The sequence below is a fragment of the Helobdella robusta genome (assembly GCF_000326865.2).
Source record: "Helobdella robusta unplaced genomic scaffold HELROscaffold_15, whole genome shotgun sequence".
Lineage (NCBI taxonomy): Eukaryota > Metazoa > Annelida > Clitellata > Rhynchobdellida > Glossiphoniidae > Helobdella > Helobdella robusta.
Window position 1 is genome coordinate 149,855 of NW_008703839.1, and position 17,244 is coordinate 167,098.

Genomic DNA, 17,244 nt, shown 5'->3' on the forward strand with positions numbered 1-17,244 from the left:
ATAATGGGCACCCTCTTTTTGCATCTTTTGAGTTCAACTCCTGTTGTCTCACCTTTTTTTATTTTCTTATTTCATTTTACCTCAGCAGCTACCTCCCTGGTTTCTTAGTATATTTAATATTATTTTGCATTGTTGGATTTAGAAATTATAATGTAAATGATTGTTATGAACATACAAATTTATTTATTTCTTTTTTTTATTTTGTAAAATCATCTACATTAATATTTTTCATTGATTAATTGACTAAAAATTTTCAATATTAGTTTATTCCATAATGAAAGACTATCTAGGCAAAGATCAGAGGAAAACTGTTGATGATAACAATGAAGATGATAAACCAATTCAAGGTTTTTTTTGATCAATATGATTGTTAATGTGTTAAATTTGATTATCATGATGATTAAAAAAGTACAGTTGGACCTTCGGGTAACAAATTTGATAGTTCCAGGAACAAATTTGTTATATTCGAAATTTCGTTATGTAGGATTTTTTATCTTTCAAGTTTAACTGTCAGCTATCATGGTATAATTATATTTTTTTGTCGTGTACATTGCTACTTGTTACACAACATTTGATGTATATTATTAAGCTGCAATAAATTTATATTACAAATGTCTGGTGTAAAAATGTCGTTGACTTGTTTGAAAGTTTAATGGTGAATCAAGTACAGTTGCTGCTTTGAAAATCATATAAAAATTATGATTGTCAATAATAATGTAGATCAGAGTCTAGTAAACTGTAGTCCACTAGTTCATTTTTTTACAGCCCAAAAAAATTTCCTTGCAGTTTAGTTTCACATTTAAGAAAAAATAATTTCCATGTTGGATCATGCTATCTAATATGATTCTTTTTTTAGTTAATATATATTTAAATCCATCTAAATTAACAGCACTGCAATAAAAGCACAAAAAATTATAAACGTGTAAATAATTTTGTCATTAATTTTTTATAACATTTATAAAAATTTGTTAAAAATATTTAAGCACTATTTTTCAAACAATAAAAAACAAAACGTATTGTATAAAAACAACCAGATTTAATTAACTTTATGCAAGTTGGTTTCGAGTTATAAACTCAGATGTGAATGTTGTCATTACATAACCAAAAATTTATAATTGAAATGTGTTCCAAGAATCTCAACTTTTAAATTAGTCATTATTTATTCACTGATGAAGATTGTTAAATAATTTTTTTCAGTGCTTGATGAAGGTGATATTGCTTTGTTGAAGACATATGTAAGTATTCTTTTTTTTTTATCGATACGCATGTTAATTTTGTGTTAATTTTAAAGGGGGTTGGCATGTATTACAAGTCAATAAAGAGTACAGAAGATGATATCCAAGGGATTTTAAAAAGAGTTAATGAATTGACAGGAATCAAAGAGTCAGACACTGGATTAGCTCCCCCTGCACACTGGGACCTTGCAGCTGACAAACAAACTTTACAAAGTTGACATTTTCCATTTATATTTTAAAAATTTTTTTTTAACATTTAATTTTAGCGTGATGAACTTTTATGACAGTTTCAATGCTTTATTTAGCAGTTAAATGCTGAATTAATTGGCGAGCACTTGTATTATTAAAAATAGCTAATAATATTATTATTTGTAACATTTTTGGTATGTAAACCAGTTTTGACAACCGCACAACTTTACATTTTATTCTTTATTTAGTTACAGTTAAATTTTTTGCTGCAAACGCTGCACATCTCCATCGAACGACGTACACATACACTTTTAAGTACTAACCAACACTGCATTATTATATGCATAAAGCATAAGATAGTTTTTGCATTTCATCAAACAGTATTCAAACATAGCCATCGTGCAACAACAGTGGCTTATACAGACTGGACTAACTCACTAACTATTAATTTACTTTAGAAAACGTTATAGTACTAACTTTTATATGCTACATGTTATAGTTCTATATAATAATAATAGCTATATATAATGTTATAGTAAGATATTCTAAAATTTAACTGCCAGAAAATTTGGCAGTTCCAATTCTTACAAATTGTGTATTTTATTATCCTAAAAAATTACAATTGTTTAAAATGGGTATAAAATTATATGCAAATATTATAGAACAAGTTCATAAACAGAAATACTTGCTAATGTTGCTCCTCGCTCATATTTTAATTTGATTATATTATCGAGTTGCCAAATTAACTCATAATGTGAATTTTTGAGTGATTTCTGAATAGAAAAAACTATTTTTTAATGATTGTTACAAAAGAGAATAACACAATAATTTTAATTTTATTGCTTATAAAGGTGAACAGCCGTTGCAAGTGGCACGTTGCACAAAAATTATAAATGCAGATTCAGATGATCCAAAATATATAATAAATGTTAAACAGTTTGCAAAGTTTGTTGTTGACTTAAGTGATCATGTTGCCCCCACTGACATCGAGGAAGGCATGAGAGTTGGGTAGGATTTTTTTCACCATTTTCAACTGTTTTTGTTATTTTCTTTTATTATATTCAATCATATAACCGTATTATATATTCTATTATAGTAAAAGTTACGTTAAAAAAATAATTCATAAATATTCAAACTACACAAATATATACCGATGGATCAAAAATCAACAATTTAAAGACAGCAGCAGCAATCAACAATCATAAAGTTACACTCATGCAACATCTACCTGAACCAACGTTTATTTTCACAGAATTGATAGCCATATGTAATATAAAGTAAGGATAACAAATTCATAATATTTTATGATTCATTATCAAGTCTAGAAGCGATACAAAATTATAAACAAGAACATCCTCTGATAAACCTGATTCAAACAAAAATACACAACATCCTAATTGAAAGTAACAATTTAATAATAACAATGGATACCAAGCCATATAGGCGTTGAAGGAAATGAGCAAACAAATAAAGCAGCTACATTGGCCTACTCATTCTCAATTTCCAACATACTGCTACCATACAACGATAGTAAACAACCTGTAAAACATTACGTCACCAAAAAATGGCATTTACATTGATATGAATACATCAATTCCATTTATCTAGCCACAACAAAATTAACAAAAAGGCAAACAAAAAATTTATTGATGGACAGAATTTTCCAAACAAAAATAGGACATACTAATTTAGCACATCTTGGTTTCTCAACAAAAAGCCATCTCTAAACTGTAACGAATGCAATATCAGACTGTTGCATATGACCAACTTGTAAGAAAATATCTATTTCCAAAAGACGTTCAAAATTTTTTCTAAGACCAAAAAATCACCAATATAATACTTCCATTCATTACAGAAATAGGAATTTTCAACAAAATCTAGAATGCAAAGTACGAAGATAAAAATTTATATCAACAAGATCCATGTCAATAATAAAGACGCTACCAACAACCAAAAACACAATGAATTTACGGCATCAAACGGATGGCTGTATAAGTGGATGAAACGTCACAACATTCATTCGTCTGTTCTTTCCGAAGACAGAGCACAGGTTTCTGAGGAAACAATAGAGGATTGGACAAAAAATGCCAGTCATTTGTGAAAGCTATGCTCCTGAAAAAATTTTTAATGCTGACAAAACCGGACATTTTTTCGAGCGTTGCCAGCCAAATCAATGATTGTTAAAGGGGATGACGTAGCTGGCATTAAAACATCAAAACACTGTTTTACTGTGCGCAAGTGTCACATGAGAAAAATTAAAGGCATGTGCATAGGAAGCATAGAAAAAAGTGCCAAACCCAAGTGTTTTCAGGGCATTGAGATGTTAAATCTTGGAATAGACTATTGAATAACTTGGATATTCACACAGCCTGAAGGATATCCACAAAAAGATAGAAATCAATCAATCTTCGTTTTGCGTCCAGAGTCTCGGTTCCCCGAGGTAGGACGTTGTTTTCTTTGCCATCAACTTTTTGCGCCAAATTAAACGATCAGCTGTATCCATTTCCTTAGAGCTTTCCTGTCTTGCTCGATTGTTTGCGACCAGGACTTCTTTGGACGGCCTTTGGGACGTGTGCTAGGTACTTCAACATCTGCAAGAGAAGTTATGGCACTGTTTCCACTTCGTTTGACATGACCAAACCACCGCAGACGGTGTTGCCGGCATTCGGTGTTGCCGGCATTCGGTGTTGCAGGCATTCGTCCTATATATCATCTAAACAAGCACGATCCAGTATTTCGGTAGATTTGATGTTGTCTTTCAGACTAATTCGATGCATCCATCGGAGCATTTTCATGTCGGTTCGTTGAAGTTGTTGTTCCAGTTTGGTTGTCATTGGCCATGTTTCTGCACCATATAATAACACCGGACGTATCACAGATTTATAGTCTTGATCGTAGTGGTAGTGGGATGTCACGCCGCATCAATATAGAGGCAAGGAGATGCCATTTATTCCAGGCTGCACGTATGCGTGCTCGAACGGCAGCTTCAGCAGTTCCAGTACAATCCAGAACATCCCCTAGATATTGAAACGATGTGACTTTCTCTACCTTAATAGCTTCAAAAACATTGCTGTTTTGAATTTGTTGTTTTGGATTGATGCAAGCAGGACAAACAAAATTGGACATTTTAGATAAAGTACCAATTATGTTTGAACAACGTTTGTGACACCACTGGTTACACCGCTGACACTTGATTGAATTGTTACCTACACCAGCTTTACAAACTGAACAGGGCCATCATCCAGTAGCTGTGGATTGGATGTGTTCACCAGTATTCATTGCTTTGGTTTTGTTGATGTTGACTTTGAAACCATGATCGGTGAGTCTGGTGTTCCAATCTTCAAACATCTGTGCTGCATTCGGCTCAGACGTGGCTGTTAAAACGATATCATCAGCATATATTAGATTCCAAATGTCACTAAGGCGTATCGGTTTTGTGATTTCTTCCATCACAGTTATAAATAACAGTGGAATGAGAATCAAGCCCTGGTGAATTCCAACGCCGATGTCAAATGCATCTGTGTTTCCAACTGTTGTGCTGACAAGAGTCTTAGTATTCGTATACATTTCCATCACATGTCGAAAAAGGTATTCTGGAATGAGTTGTCGACGTAGACATCACCTGATTTCTTCACGGGGAACTCGATCAAATGCTTCTTCAATGTCTACAAAAATGTGTGATAGTTGTTGATGTTTTGCGAGGTACTTCTCTTGCAGTTGCCGAAGGATGCGAATTGCATCAATTGTTGATTTCCCCGCTAGGAAACCTAATTGATAATTGTGATGCACGACGTTAATCTTCTCTCAATGATTTTCTCGACAATTTTCAAGGAGTGTTCTATTAAACGTATACCCCGATATGATGAACAGTTAAAATGGATCACCTTTGCCTTTGTATAGCGGAACTGTCATGCTATAGTTCCATTCAGTCGGCATTGAGCAATTTCTCCAGATTTCACGGCAAAGTTGTAGTAACGTTTGGATACCTGCAGTACCAGATGCTTTGATAATGTCATTTGTGAGTCCCGAGGGCCCTGCTGCCTTTCCAACCTTCATAGCTTTCAGAGCTTCTGTAAGCTCCTTTACAGTGATGTCATAAATCGGACCTTCGATGAGTGGAGCGTCAGTTAACATTGATGGGATTTAGTTCGTTTAACAGACGGTTGAAGTATTCTCTCCACTGTAGCTTGATCTCATCTTGTTCAAGAACCATCTCATTTTTGTCGTTTTTGATACATGAGGCACCAACTATGTCTTTTTTCGTACGCTTTGCTTGTTTTGCTATACGATACAGAGATTTCATTTATTTACTTTTGCTTTTAGTGAGCCACTCTCTGCACTGATCTGTCCGAGCCAGTGCAACTTGACGTCTTTCATAGTTGTTCTTCTCACGAAAAATTTTATGGTCATCAACAGACTTTGATTTTTGCCATTGCTTGTATGCAACTTTCTTTTCAGCTATTGCATTTTGTACACTGTCATTCCACCACCAAGTTCATGCTGACGTTTTGTACCAGTTTTCCCACAAACTGTAGTTGCAGCGTTCATTAAAACGGTTTTGTATGTACTCCAATCTGTACTGGCTTGCGATTGGTGGTCTAACTGTAGGGTGACAATCTGTTGAAATTTTTCTCGATGAATATTGCTTTTCAGCTTCCACGTTTTGATTCTCCGAGGCATTTGTTTAGACTTATGTTTTGACAGTTCGACAACCAGGTCTGCCACAAGGAGTCTATGTTGGACGACGCATGATTCGCCAGGTATAACTTTGACGTTTTTGAACAGCCATCGGTGTGGTTGCTTGACAGCGAAGAAATCAATTTGCGTGGCTGATGGTCCACTTTTGTATGTTATGAGATGTTCCAACCTCTTTCTAAAGTATGTGTTCAGTAAACAAAACCCGTGACTTTCAGCAAACTCAAGGATGCGGTTGCCATGTTCATTCCGTTTTCCATAGCCAAAACCGCCATGTACGTTGTCAAAACCATCTGTTTTCTCTTCAACGTGGCCATTGAGATCGCCTCCAATCAGGATTGTTTCAGATTTTGGTAATGTTGATATGGAGTCAGAGAATGCAGCCCAGAAGTCATTTTTCATCTCTTCTGATTCGCCTGTCTGTGGTGCCTATGCAGAAAAAATAATCATTGTTTGCTTTTCTAGGCGAAGCTTGATCCACATGAGACGTGAATTAATCTTTTTAATATCCAGTACTTCTTGGGCTAGCAGTTCTCTGACAAAAATTCCAACACCATTTTTGGCCGTCTTTTGACCATTCCAGAATAGTTTATATTTTTCTTTGTCTGAGTTGACATGATAGACACCATTTGATTTCCATCGGGTTTCCTGAAGGCAGCAGATGTCAGTCCTTCTACGCTCGAGCATTTCTGCGATTTCCATGCTGCGGCCAGTCAGTGATCCAACATTGAGCGTTCCAAGTCTAAGTACCATAGAGCCATACCAAGTACCATACTAAGTCTAAGTACGTAGAATGTTGCAGGAAAATTATAGAAAAAAGAAACGAAGATTGGACATGTGTTTTGTGGATCTAGAAAAGGCTTTTGATCGAGTACCGAGGAAGGTCATTGAATGGGCGTTGAGGAAGTAAGGAGTGAATGAGAGACTTGTTAAAGCTGTGATGCAGCTGTATGAAGGGGCGAAGACAAAGGTGAGGGTCGGAAGGGGGATGTCGGACGCTTTTAGTGTTAAGGTAGGAGTGCATCAAGGATCAGTGTTATCACCGTTTTTGTTTGCAATTTTGATGGATGTTGTGTGTGGAAACATAATGGAGGGGTTGTTATTTGAGATTTTGTATGCAGATGATTTAGTCCTGATGGCTGATAGCATGGAATAATTGCAGTTGAAATTTGACAGATGGAAAAGTGTTATCGAAAAGAAAGGGTTAAAATATTATTATTAAGACTAATATTACTAATATTATTAATATTAGTAAGACGAAGGTGGGGAACGTGTGATAAGTAAAATAGACCCCTGTGGGGTATGTGACTGGAGAGTGAAGGCTAACTTGGTGTTGTGCATAGGATGTCAGAAGTGGGTGCATAAGAGATGTAGTGGTGTGAGGGGGGCACTGAAAAAGGTGGAAGGCACGTTCAAATGTAAGAAATGTGTTCATGGTGTTTAATAGGACGGACGCAAGGACGGGGTTGAGTGGTGGTATTGAAAGAGTGGAAAGCTTTTTATTTAGGGGTTAAGCTGAACGCGGATGGAAGATGTTTGAGCGCTGTTACGGCTAAAGTTCTTGTGAAATGGATGAAATTTAGGGATTTTGGTTATAACACCAGTTATAAGCGGGGTGGGCCTAGCCTTTTGCTCAAAAGCACGCAAGGCAGCGTGGATGCAGTTTTATGTCATGCCCAGGACCAAGAACTAGAACTGTTTCAAGATAACAACAAACAAACGTGAAATTTTTATTAATACTATCACCAACGCCACCAGTTAATTAGCAATTCCTGCCAAGCTTAATCAAACAGTTCAGCTAAACTGTTTTCATTTCTTAAATAATTTTATTAGTTTTATAACTTTGTTAGATCTAGATATTTTTAAATGTCACAAAAAGATAGAACTGAGGAAATAATTGAGCCAATGATTTCTTTTTCTGTTTCTGCTAAAAGTACTACACAGTTGATTCATTTTTCACTGACTCATGAATTTCAAGCCATTCCAGAAATTTTGGAAAATTATCATGATCAAATTCAAACTAAACATCTTCAAAAGAAGTCAACAGTTGTGCAAACTCCATTTCATTTTTTCCCAAAATAAATTAAATTTTTGGTTTAACAATACAACATAGGTTTTTTAAATTATATTTTGTATGAATATAATACAATGCAGTGTGCATTTACTAATAAAAAATAATGTATATAAATATGCTTTTTTCCCATTTAAGACCCCTCCCTTTTAAGGCCTGATTTCTATGACATTTTCAAAGTCGTAAATAGGGAGTACCTCTATATTTTCAAAATGAAGATTTCATTTCATCTTATATACATTTTGCTATAAAAACGACGGTAGATGGGACAAAGAACAACGCCGCTGGTCATCGTATATACGAAAACGATTTATCGTATATATCAAAACGATTTCTGAATAAATTGCGTCACATGTCTACTACTGTTTTCTAGGCTTTACATAACTTGATTTCAATTCAGGTTTCGCTTTGGTCCTTTTATCAAATATGTTCAAAACCTTTGATTTACAGATAAAAAGCTTGCTTTTTCTACTCACATTAATAACAAGAACTTGTAATTATTACATAAGAAAAACACGACATATCAGACGTGCTTATCTACTGAGTTTGTCAGTAATTTAGCACAATTACAAGTAATTTAGCACAATTTTCACAGTGTTGTATTGTCCAAATTTGATTTTTCGCAATTCAATAATGTTTGGCATATCGCAAAAACACAAACTCAACATTGACTTCACCGACTTCATCAAATTTTCTAAACTGTATTGGCTATTTTTCGTTATTGCATTGTTTTCAAAATTTCTGTCACTATCATCAAACTCCATTCTGCACATTCCCCAGCGTACCTCAATAACCTACTATATGCATACACGACATAAACCAATTTGATCTTCCAATGCTCAACTTTTTTTAATAAATGACATTATTATTTTTATTATAATTATATTTAATACTTGATTAATGTTATATTTAATATTTAATTAATTTTTGTCCAATAGTGTCGATCGCAACAAATACCAGATTCATATTCCATTGCCACCAAAGATTGATCCAACAGTGACCATGATGCAGGCTTGTCCAATTTAGATTTGTATATATATATATATATATATATAAATATATATATTAATTTTATTTTTATTAATAAATGATAATGCAGCGATTGAATTTAATGATAATTGTTTACGTAATGGCCTTATACCTAATTATATATATGTATTATATATGTATATATGTATATATATATATATATCATGTACGTTTTAAGGCGCTCAGCCACGGATGCTTAACCGCCCAGTGTCCGTATATCCCCGCCATGTATCAATGCTGTTGTTAGAAGATAGAAGCATGTCAATCAGAATGATTCTTCTCCTCATAAATGCCGGTCCCAAGCCCGGGTAAAGTGGTGAGGGTGAGTTGGAGGTAAAATCTTTACTTGACAATCTAGTTGTATGGATTCCTAAACCTAGTATGAGTACCAATAAAAATAAAAAATCATATGGGATTTCCCGAAGCTTTCGAGTATCGGGAGATCTACACTCTACGCTAGAGGAGTGAGAGGCCCCAGGTCACTCAGGTCGACATCAAAGAAATCCCTCAGGGACATCATGACGTCAAGAGGGCTTGTGACTTTTTCAGGAATAGGACAAGCAATGCGTCCGGTCTATGCTGGCACAGAATGGAGAAGAATTGAAAAGAAAATGCTGTAAAGTATATTATGTATGCGAATAACACTACCATTTTGGCGGCTGGCGATTCCATAGCCGAAGTTGAATGTATTCTTAACTAGAGCTAGCAAGAGTTCACTTGTGGATGATAAATAATAAACTGCAAATTAATTTATCAAAAAAAAACTTTTGCGATTCTTTTTGGTCCTAAAATTGTCACCAATTTACTAACATTCTTTATTTTCTACAATAACAATTTAGTAGGTCGATTGGACAAATTAGTCTTTCTAGGTGTTACAATCTCAAGCAATCTAAGTTGGAAAGAGCAACAATTAGCATATCCAACAATTTATCTAAAAATCTAGGAATAATCTATAGACTAAAATTCTCTTACCGAAAAGTGTATTACTTAATTTATACTATTCTCTTATTTATCCTTATTTCACTTATTGTATTGTAGTTTGGGGTCGTTACATTAAGTCTCATATTATTATCTTAGATAGATGTTTATACTTTTTTATTCTTATTTATGACCTGAAAAAATATGATGATCATGTTTCAGATTATTTATTGTTGTCTAATTTTTTGTCTATTCCTAAACTGAACGTTCTCAGATTATTATTATTTTTGTTTAGTGCTATAGTTAAGAAGAAAATTGTTATGTTTAATTCATATTTAATTAAATCTTCTGAATATTGCAAAAGAACAACTCGGCACACTCCCTTATGCAATTGTATTTTTCCTCGAACTGTTTTATTTTCATCTTCAGTTTTTGGTTTAAAACTGTGGTCAAAATTACCGTGATTAGTTTCACAAGTATCTATCTATGGGCTATTTAAAAAATCGATTTTTGACTTAATTAGGAACAACTTTTTTTTACAGGATATGATTTAATTATTTCAATTATTTAAGTTGTTTTATTAGGAAAAACTTTTAATATGAATTCAATTGTTTTGTTTAACTTGATAAATTTTGCTGATCATTTTTGTTCTAAGTAATTTCTGTTCATTTTTGGTTAAATTTAACTTGTTTTCATTGGCTAGCTATACGATTTTATTTTCATTTAATTTATTATTTTCATGTAGGTCTATGTTTTTATTTGGTTTGGATTGGGTGGCCGTACAAGCTCGTTTGAGCTTCTGTGTCTCCATGCTTTTTGCTGAATAAATTGAATTGAATTGAATATATGTATATATATGTATTTATATTTTTTATCGGCATCTTCCCATCTTGAGAGACGATAGTGAAACTATAACCAAAGTTAGTGGATCTGCACCGCCGACTATATCCAATTCTGGAATGAAAATCTCTACCACATATAATGGTCGTCGGCTGCTGCTGTTGATTAGGCGATTATTCCGCCTAGATCTTCCCATAGCAGCAATCCGGTTTTTTCAACATTTTCAGCACGCAATAAACCCTATTTGACCGACGGCTAAGTTTTTCCAAGATCTGAAATCGATGGAGCAGCTTTTTATATTTCTCTTACAAATGTCATAGAACCGAAGCCTTGGACGCCTTGTTGTTCTACATTCCTCGACCAATTCACCGTACCGGGGATTTTTGAAGATACGACCATCCATCCTTATTATATGGCCGAGCCACCTAAGACGCCTCAGTGAGAACCGCAACATGAGCAAACACTTTACCGACAACGCGATAGGATTTCTCGGTAGCTATCGCATTCGCCATGTCGCCTTTGTTTTTGCACAACGTGATGATGTTGACGTCTCTCATATCTTGAAGACTGTGACCCTGCTTCCAGCAAAGACAGAGCAACTCGTGCATTAGCCCCTCTACTTTTCTATAAGATCTTCGGAGGGATTCTTTCCTACAGGTAAGACGGTCGATGGCTTTACCGAGCACTTTTTCAGTAATCAGGTTGTCCAACTCCACCATAGCAAATAGCTTTAAGATGGAGTCGAGAGCGATGTTAGTCACGATATTACAACTCCCACTAAAGACGTCCGCCAAACCTCTGATGAACTGCTGTTTTTTTCTGGATTATTAATACATTTAGTATTAATGCGTGGGCGTCCCTTCCTTTTAGAATAATGCAACCTTTTGGCTTAAGACGCCTGTTAACCACCAGAGCATGATTGCTCTCGAACTCCTAAATTACTCTAATTGGTTATCCAACAACAAACTAATCATAAATTATTTGAAATGTGCTCACATTATCTTTGGCCCCAAAATACTTATCAACCAAGCTCCTAACTTAAACCTATTAATTAATTAATGGCGTTTCTATAAACCGCACCCTGTCAACCAAATTCCTTGGAATCACAGTCACAGAAAATCTCCTGGAATTCTTACCTACAAACTACCTCTGACAATATCAACAAACTCATTGGCGTCTTCTAAAAAATCAAATATAAACTCTCTCTTTCTGCTATACACACGCTTTATTATATATTACATTTACCCTTATATAACATACTGCATCACACTATGGGGAACTAGTCCAAAAAGTCGTTTAAATAATTTAATACTCTCCCAAAAAAGATCAATACATTTAATTTTTAACCTCAAACCTTGTTCTCATACTAAACCTTTCTTCCTAGCAAAAAAATATTTTACCACTTAACTTCATCTACCTTTACTGCTCTGCTTTATTCGTTTTTAAATTTATCAGCAATCTTCTTCCACCTAACTTCTACACATTAAGCAACTCCATCCAATCTACAACCACCGCCTCAAATTAATCCAGACAAGCATAAGAATAGCTGGTCCTAAAATATAGACTGAACTTGTACTTCCCCATTAAAAAGCCATTATAAACCTATAACATTTCAAGTAATGCTTTTTTTATTGACACTGGATCTCGACTCCACCACCTAATACTATATTATGAATACGTGAGAACAAATGGAGCGGATGAATGGTTTTCATGAATGATTAAACATTTGTATGTTTACATATGTACTGAGCAGACATTTATAAATTTATATGCACGAACGTTTATTTATTTATCTTCAGTTATCTTTTTGCCTCAGTTATTTTTCTTATTTTATTTCATTAACTATTCATATAAGAATACCACAGTCCGTGGTATCTGCGGTGACCACCACAAGACATACAGCCTTATTCAGTCTCCGCATATTCAACTTCATAACTTTCATTCACTTGTTTGATATGTTGTTGATTATGAATAAACTTTGAAAATGAAATGAATGAATGAAATAAGACGCTACTAATATTTGCCCTTTTGGTGATGACGAGGTTCGGTTGATCTCACTTGCGCGAGGTGGGTGTCTTTATGATATCTGATGAATTTTCTTGCACTGAAAGATTGTGTTTATCATGCACAGTCCGTGGTAATTTAAAGCCTCTAGCAGTCTCTGATCGTTTTCATTTTTTTCTCTCCGATTCCAAAGTTTCTTAGACATACTGGTCAGGCTTCCAGATTTACACCCAACCTTGCATTGAAATGATCAAGAAGATCGAGGCTTTCATTTTGAGGTATTCTTGATATCGCCTTATCCTAATCCTGGTAAAATTGGTCTATCTTCTTAAGAGCAGAGTAGAGGGTTGGAGCGTATGCACTGAGAACGTTGACTGTGCCAGAAGACGTCGACAGCCAAGGGTAAGCAATCTTTCCGAGCCTGCAGCAGGCGGTTTGGTACAACTAAAAAGCGTATGCCTTACTGCCAAGCCGACACCGTACTGATTAGGTTGATTCAATGACATTCCCTGCCAAGAGATTGTATAATTGGCTTCTTTAATAACACCACTCTCTGCAAGTCGAGTTTTCTGTAGGGCAGCAACATCAACATTAAAACGCAGAAGTTTTTTGTCGATAAAGGTAAACTGCCTCCTTCCCTGTTTTTATCATCAACTTGTATTGATGATAGGGTATTCTTTCCAGTTTCAGCAATGGCTATAGTTTCATGCCTTGGTTGACAGATTTGGAGGGTCATCTTTAGCTTTTTCTTAGCAAGGCAGCTATGTTCCCTTTTACAGAGGCTTTCCTCTGATCACTCTAACTTTAGCCAGCACCTGGTGCTACCAGGTTAACCGTTTTTACAGTCCAAGTAATTTGGGCTTGTGATTGAACTCAGCCTCGACCTTTTCCCGTCTTAACATTTCCTACTATGTTGTTGCCCATCTCCCAGGACGTGGACGCATTGACTGCTATCTAATCTAGGTTTTAACCTATGCCAGGATCCAAGTGGGTTTTGGAGGTTTCATATTCATTATATTTATTTACTTACCCATATAGGAATTTTCATTTTTTAAATGGCTTTCATTAAAAAAGCCTTTTTTTTTAATTAAAGCCATTTAATGTCTAACATGGTCTAACCAGGACTTTGAACGACTGAATTCTGGTTTAAGTCCTGGGTTTTTACGCGCCTTTAAACGTTTATGATGATGATGATGATGATGATGACATATGTTGGAAGTGATTTTTTAATTTTATAGATTGATGTTATCCATTAGGTAGAAGAAAAGCCTGACGTTACATACAGCGATGTTGGTGGATGTAAAGAACAAATTGAAAAATTAAGAGAAGTTGTTGAAGTACCTCTCTTGCATGTTAGTTGTTTTTTCTAGTCTGTATGTATACCTTATTTTTTATAGCGGTTCATACGTAAGAGGTAATGATTTATCAATAAGTCATTCTTGGTGCATTCAAATTTTTGAATAAAATTAATCTGAAGAATTTTTATTCATTCGATCTTCACAAAATAAGATTGGTAATGATTAAGTGATGATTAAAACGCAATGATCTTCTTAATGCAGCCTGAAAGATTCGTAAACCTCGGCATAGAACCTCCGAAAGGCGTCCTCCTTTTCGGTCCACCTGGAACTGGTAAAACATTGTGTGCACGTGCTGTTGCCAATCGAACAGATGCTTGTTTTATTCGTGTCATAGGTTCAGAATTAGTTCAAAAATATGTCGGAGAGGTTAGTGATTTAGTTATTGCTAGAAGTCAATTAATCAAATTAGAAGTTTTAAACCACAAAAACGTTATTTTTGTAACAATATCAACTTTTAAAAACAACTGTTTTTCACTTAAAATTTTTTATCAATTGAACATGCGAAATTTGTAAAATTTATTTTTCAGTTTTTACATTTTAGTCTTTATAATTTATATTTCATTTTTTAGACTTGTCATTGCTCTTTATCTTTAAATGGCGTACATTTTAAAAAATAATGAAAAAATAAGAAAGCCATGAAAAATCAATAAATTTTAAAAGTAAATCCCATAATTTTTATTCACAAGATTTATTGGTAAAGTTGATTTTTTTTTTATCAAAATTTTTGATAATGTTTGATTAATATGTTGCCTAATGTTAATGTGTTTGATTATTATGTCTCATTTTACGCTTAACGATTTGAATTAGAAAATAATTTTGCTTTCCACTCTAATAAATGAAATTAATTAGTTCTAATTGGGAAATTATTTTGTCTGTGTTTGCACAGGGTGCAAGAATGGTAAGAGAGTTGTTCGAAATGGCTCGTACCAAAAAGGCTTGCATCGTTTTTTTTGATGAGATAGATGCTATAGGTGGCGCTAGATTTGATGATGGTGCTGGAGGTGATAATGAAGTGCAAAGAACGATGTTGGAACTTATAAATCAACTTGATGGATTTGATCCTCGTGGAAACATTAAAGTACTTTGCAAGAATTTTGTTTTTATTTTTATTTAAACAATGTTTAGAGCGGAGTTACGATTTCTTGTAGGTTTTGATGGCCACTAATAGGCCAGACACATTAGATCCTGCCCTAACAAGACCAGGCAGATTGGACAGAAAGGTTGAATTTGGCCTGCCTGATCTTGAAGTATATATATATATTTTAACCTTTTTTTCTTTTTAAGTTCATTTATGGTTTAATAGCTATAGTTAAATCTTTTTAAATTTTCAGGGCAGAACTAATATATTCAAAATACACGCACGATCAATGAGCGTGGAGAAAGATATTAGATACGAATTACTAGCCAGACTGTGTCCTAATAGCACTGGTATGTGTGTTTCAAACGTGGTAATAGAATTTTTTGTAAATAAATGATTATACAGGTGCAGAAATAAGAAGTGTTTGTACTGAAGCCGGTATGTTTGCAATCAGAGCTCGACGTAAAATGGCTACAGAAAAAGACTTTTTAGAAGCCGTCAACAAAGTTATTAAAGCTTATGCAAAGTTTAGCGCTACTCCTAGATACATGACGTACAACTAGAATAATTTTGAAACAAAATAAATATTGGACGTATTCGAAATGTTTCTGCGTTTAATCATATTGTAGTTTCAATTTTCTTTTTTACAATATTTTCCGACACTCAATTCTACCAATTTTTTTATGAATGTTGTTAAGTTTTCAAACATGTTTATGGTCAAAAAAAGTCCAAATGACATTGCACAACAGTTTCTTAAATATTTTTTGCTTGCCTTATTTCTTTACGTTTTTGTTAAGCCGTAGGTTTTTTTTTGTTAAGTTACCAGTCTGAAGTCGATATGGGTTATTTCAGAGTATTTTCTTAACTAATCTTAAAATCGGCAAATTTTCAATATATTGTTATAACCGCTAGAATGATCAAATTGCGCAATAATTATTTGTATAATTATTAATATCTATGCTTTATTTGTAATCTTTGGATAAAGGATCGTAAAAAGATATTCGTAATCTTTTGATCGACCGTTCAGGCTACATTATAGGTCCTGCTGGATGGAGCGAGCGATGAGGTTTGCGGTCAGGTTTCCAGCAGAGAAAGCGAAGTCATAAATGTGATTTATGTAGTTACTTGGATTAGTTTAATGTTTCTCTTATTGTTAGTATTCAAACAAACGTTCAACAAAGTTTGCGTTTGAAGCAGTTGTGTCCATCTATCGGAAATCTCGAACCTACGGATTAACGGACACCTGAAGCTACAAAATTGGTGTTTAGAGATCTTTGAAGTTATAACATCGGTGCCGGTAGTTACGAGAGTCGAGTTGCAACAATATGTTATACTCTATATATATATACATGATTTCCCCCAATAGGAGTTTTCATCAAAACTTAAGTCTTTTCCCCCTTTTATTGATGTTTTATTTTAAAATTTTAACCACATCCAATTCATCTAGCCGGCTGAAACTTTCAGAGTGGGTTTATTTCAGGATAAGATATCCAACGAGCGTGTCCTATTCGATAAGCTTCAATTAAATTAATTTTAATCATTCAAACTTTAATTCAATTGACTTAACGAGCTTGTCTCTATAGTAAAATTTTAAATCGTGCCTTTTTCGCTATATAAACATCGTCATATCTTATTTCGTCCCAAAGTTTTTGGCGGTGGATAATTTCGTTTTTTATCTACACACGACGATTCAGAACAATGCAAATTTTTTTTCAATGAATTATTTAGTTTATAAAGCGCTATTTCCGCGATGTTCATCTCAGTGAATTTTTCAATGAGATGGTCATGAGATCCGCTCTTAACTTCTTAAGCGATGGAGAAGTAGTT

At 34.3% G+C, this 17,244-nt stretch overlaps 1 protein-coding gene across 1 annotated transcript; it reads left to right on the forward strand.

Moving 5' to 3' along the window:
• Positions 1–274: 274 nt before the first annotated feature.
• HELRODRAFT_156580 (hypothetical protein) lies at positions 275–15,980 on the forward strand (the record flags this gene model as incomplete). The annotated part of the gene is made up of 12 exons (XM_009015002.1): positions 275–347; positions 1,198–1,235; positions 1,292–1,448; positions 2,276–2,432; positions 9,129–9,205; positions 11,761–11,762; positions 14,238–14,333; positions 14,541–14,705; positions 15,226–15,417; positions 15,488–15,586; positions 15,671–15,767; positions 15,823–15,980. The coding sequence occupies 12 exons, from the start codon at positions 275–277 to the stop codon at positions 15,978–15,980; spliced, it is 1,311 nt and encodes a 436-aa protein (XP_009013250.1).
• Between the last annotated feature and the right edge of the window lie 1,264 nt (positions 15,981–17,244).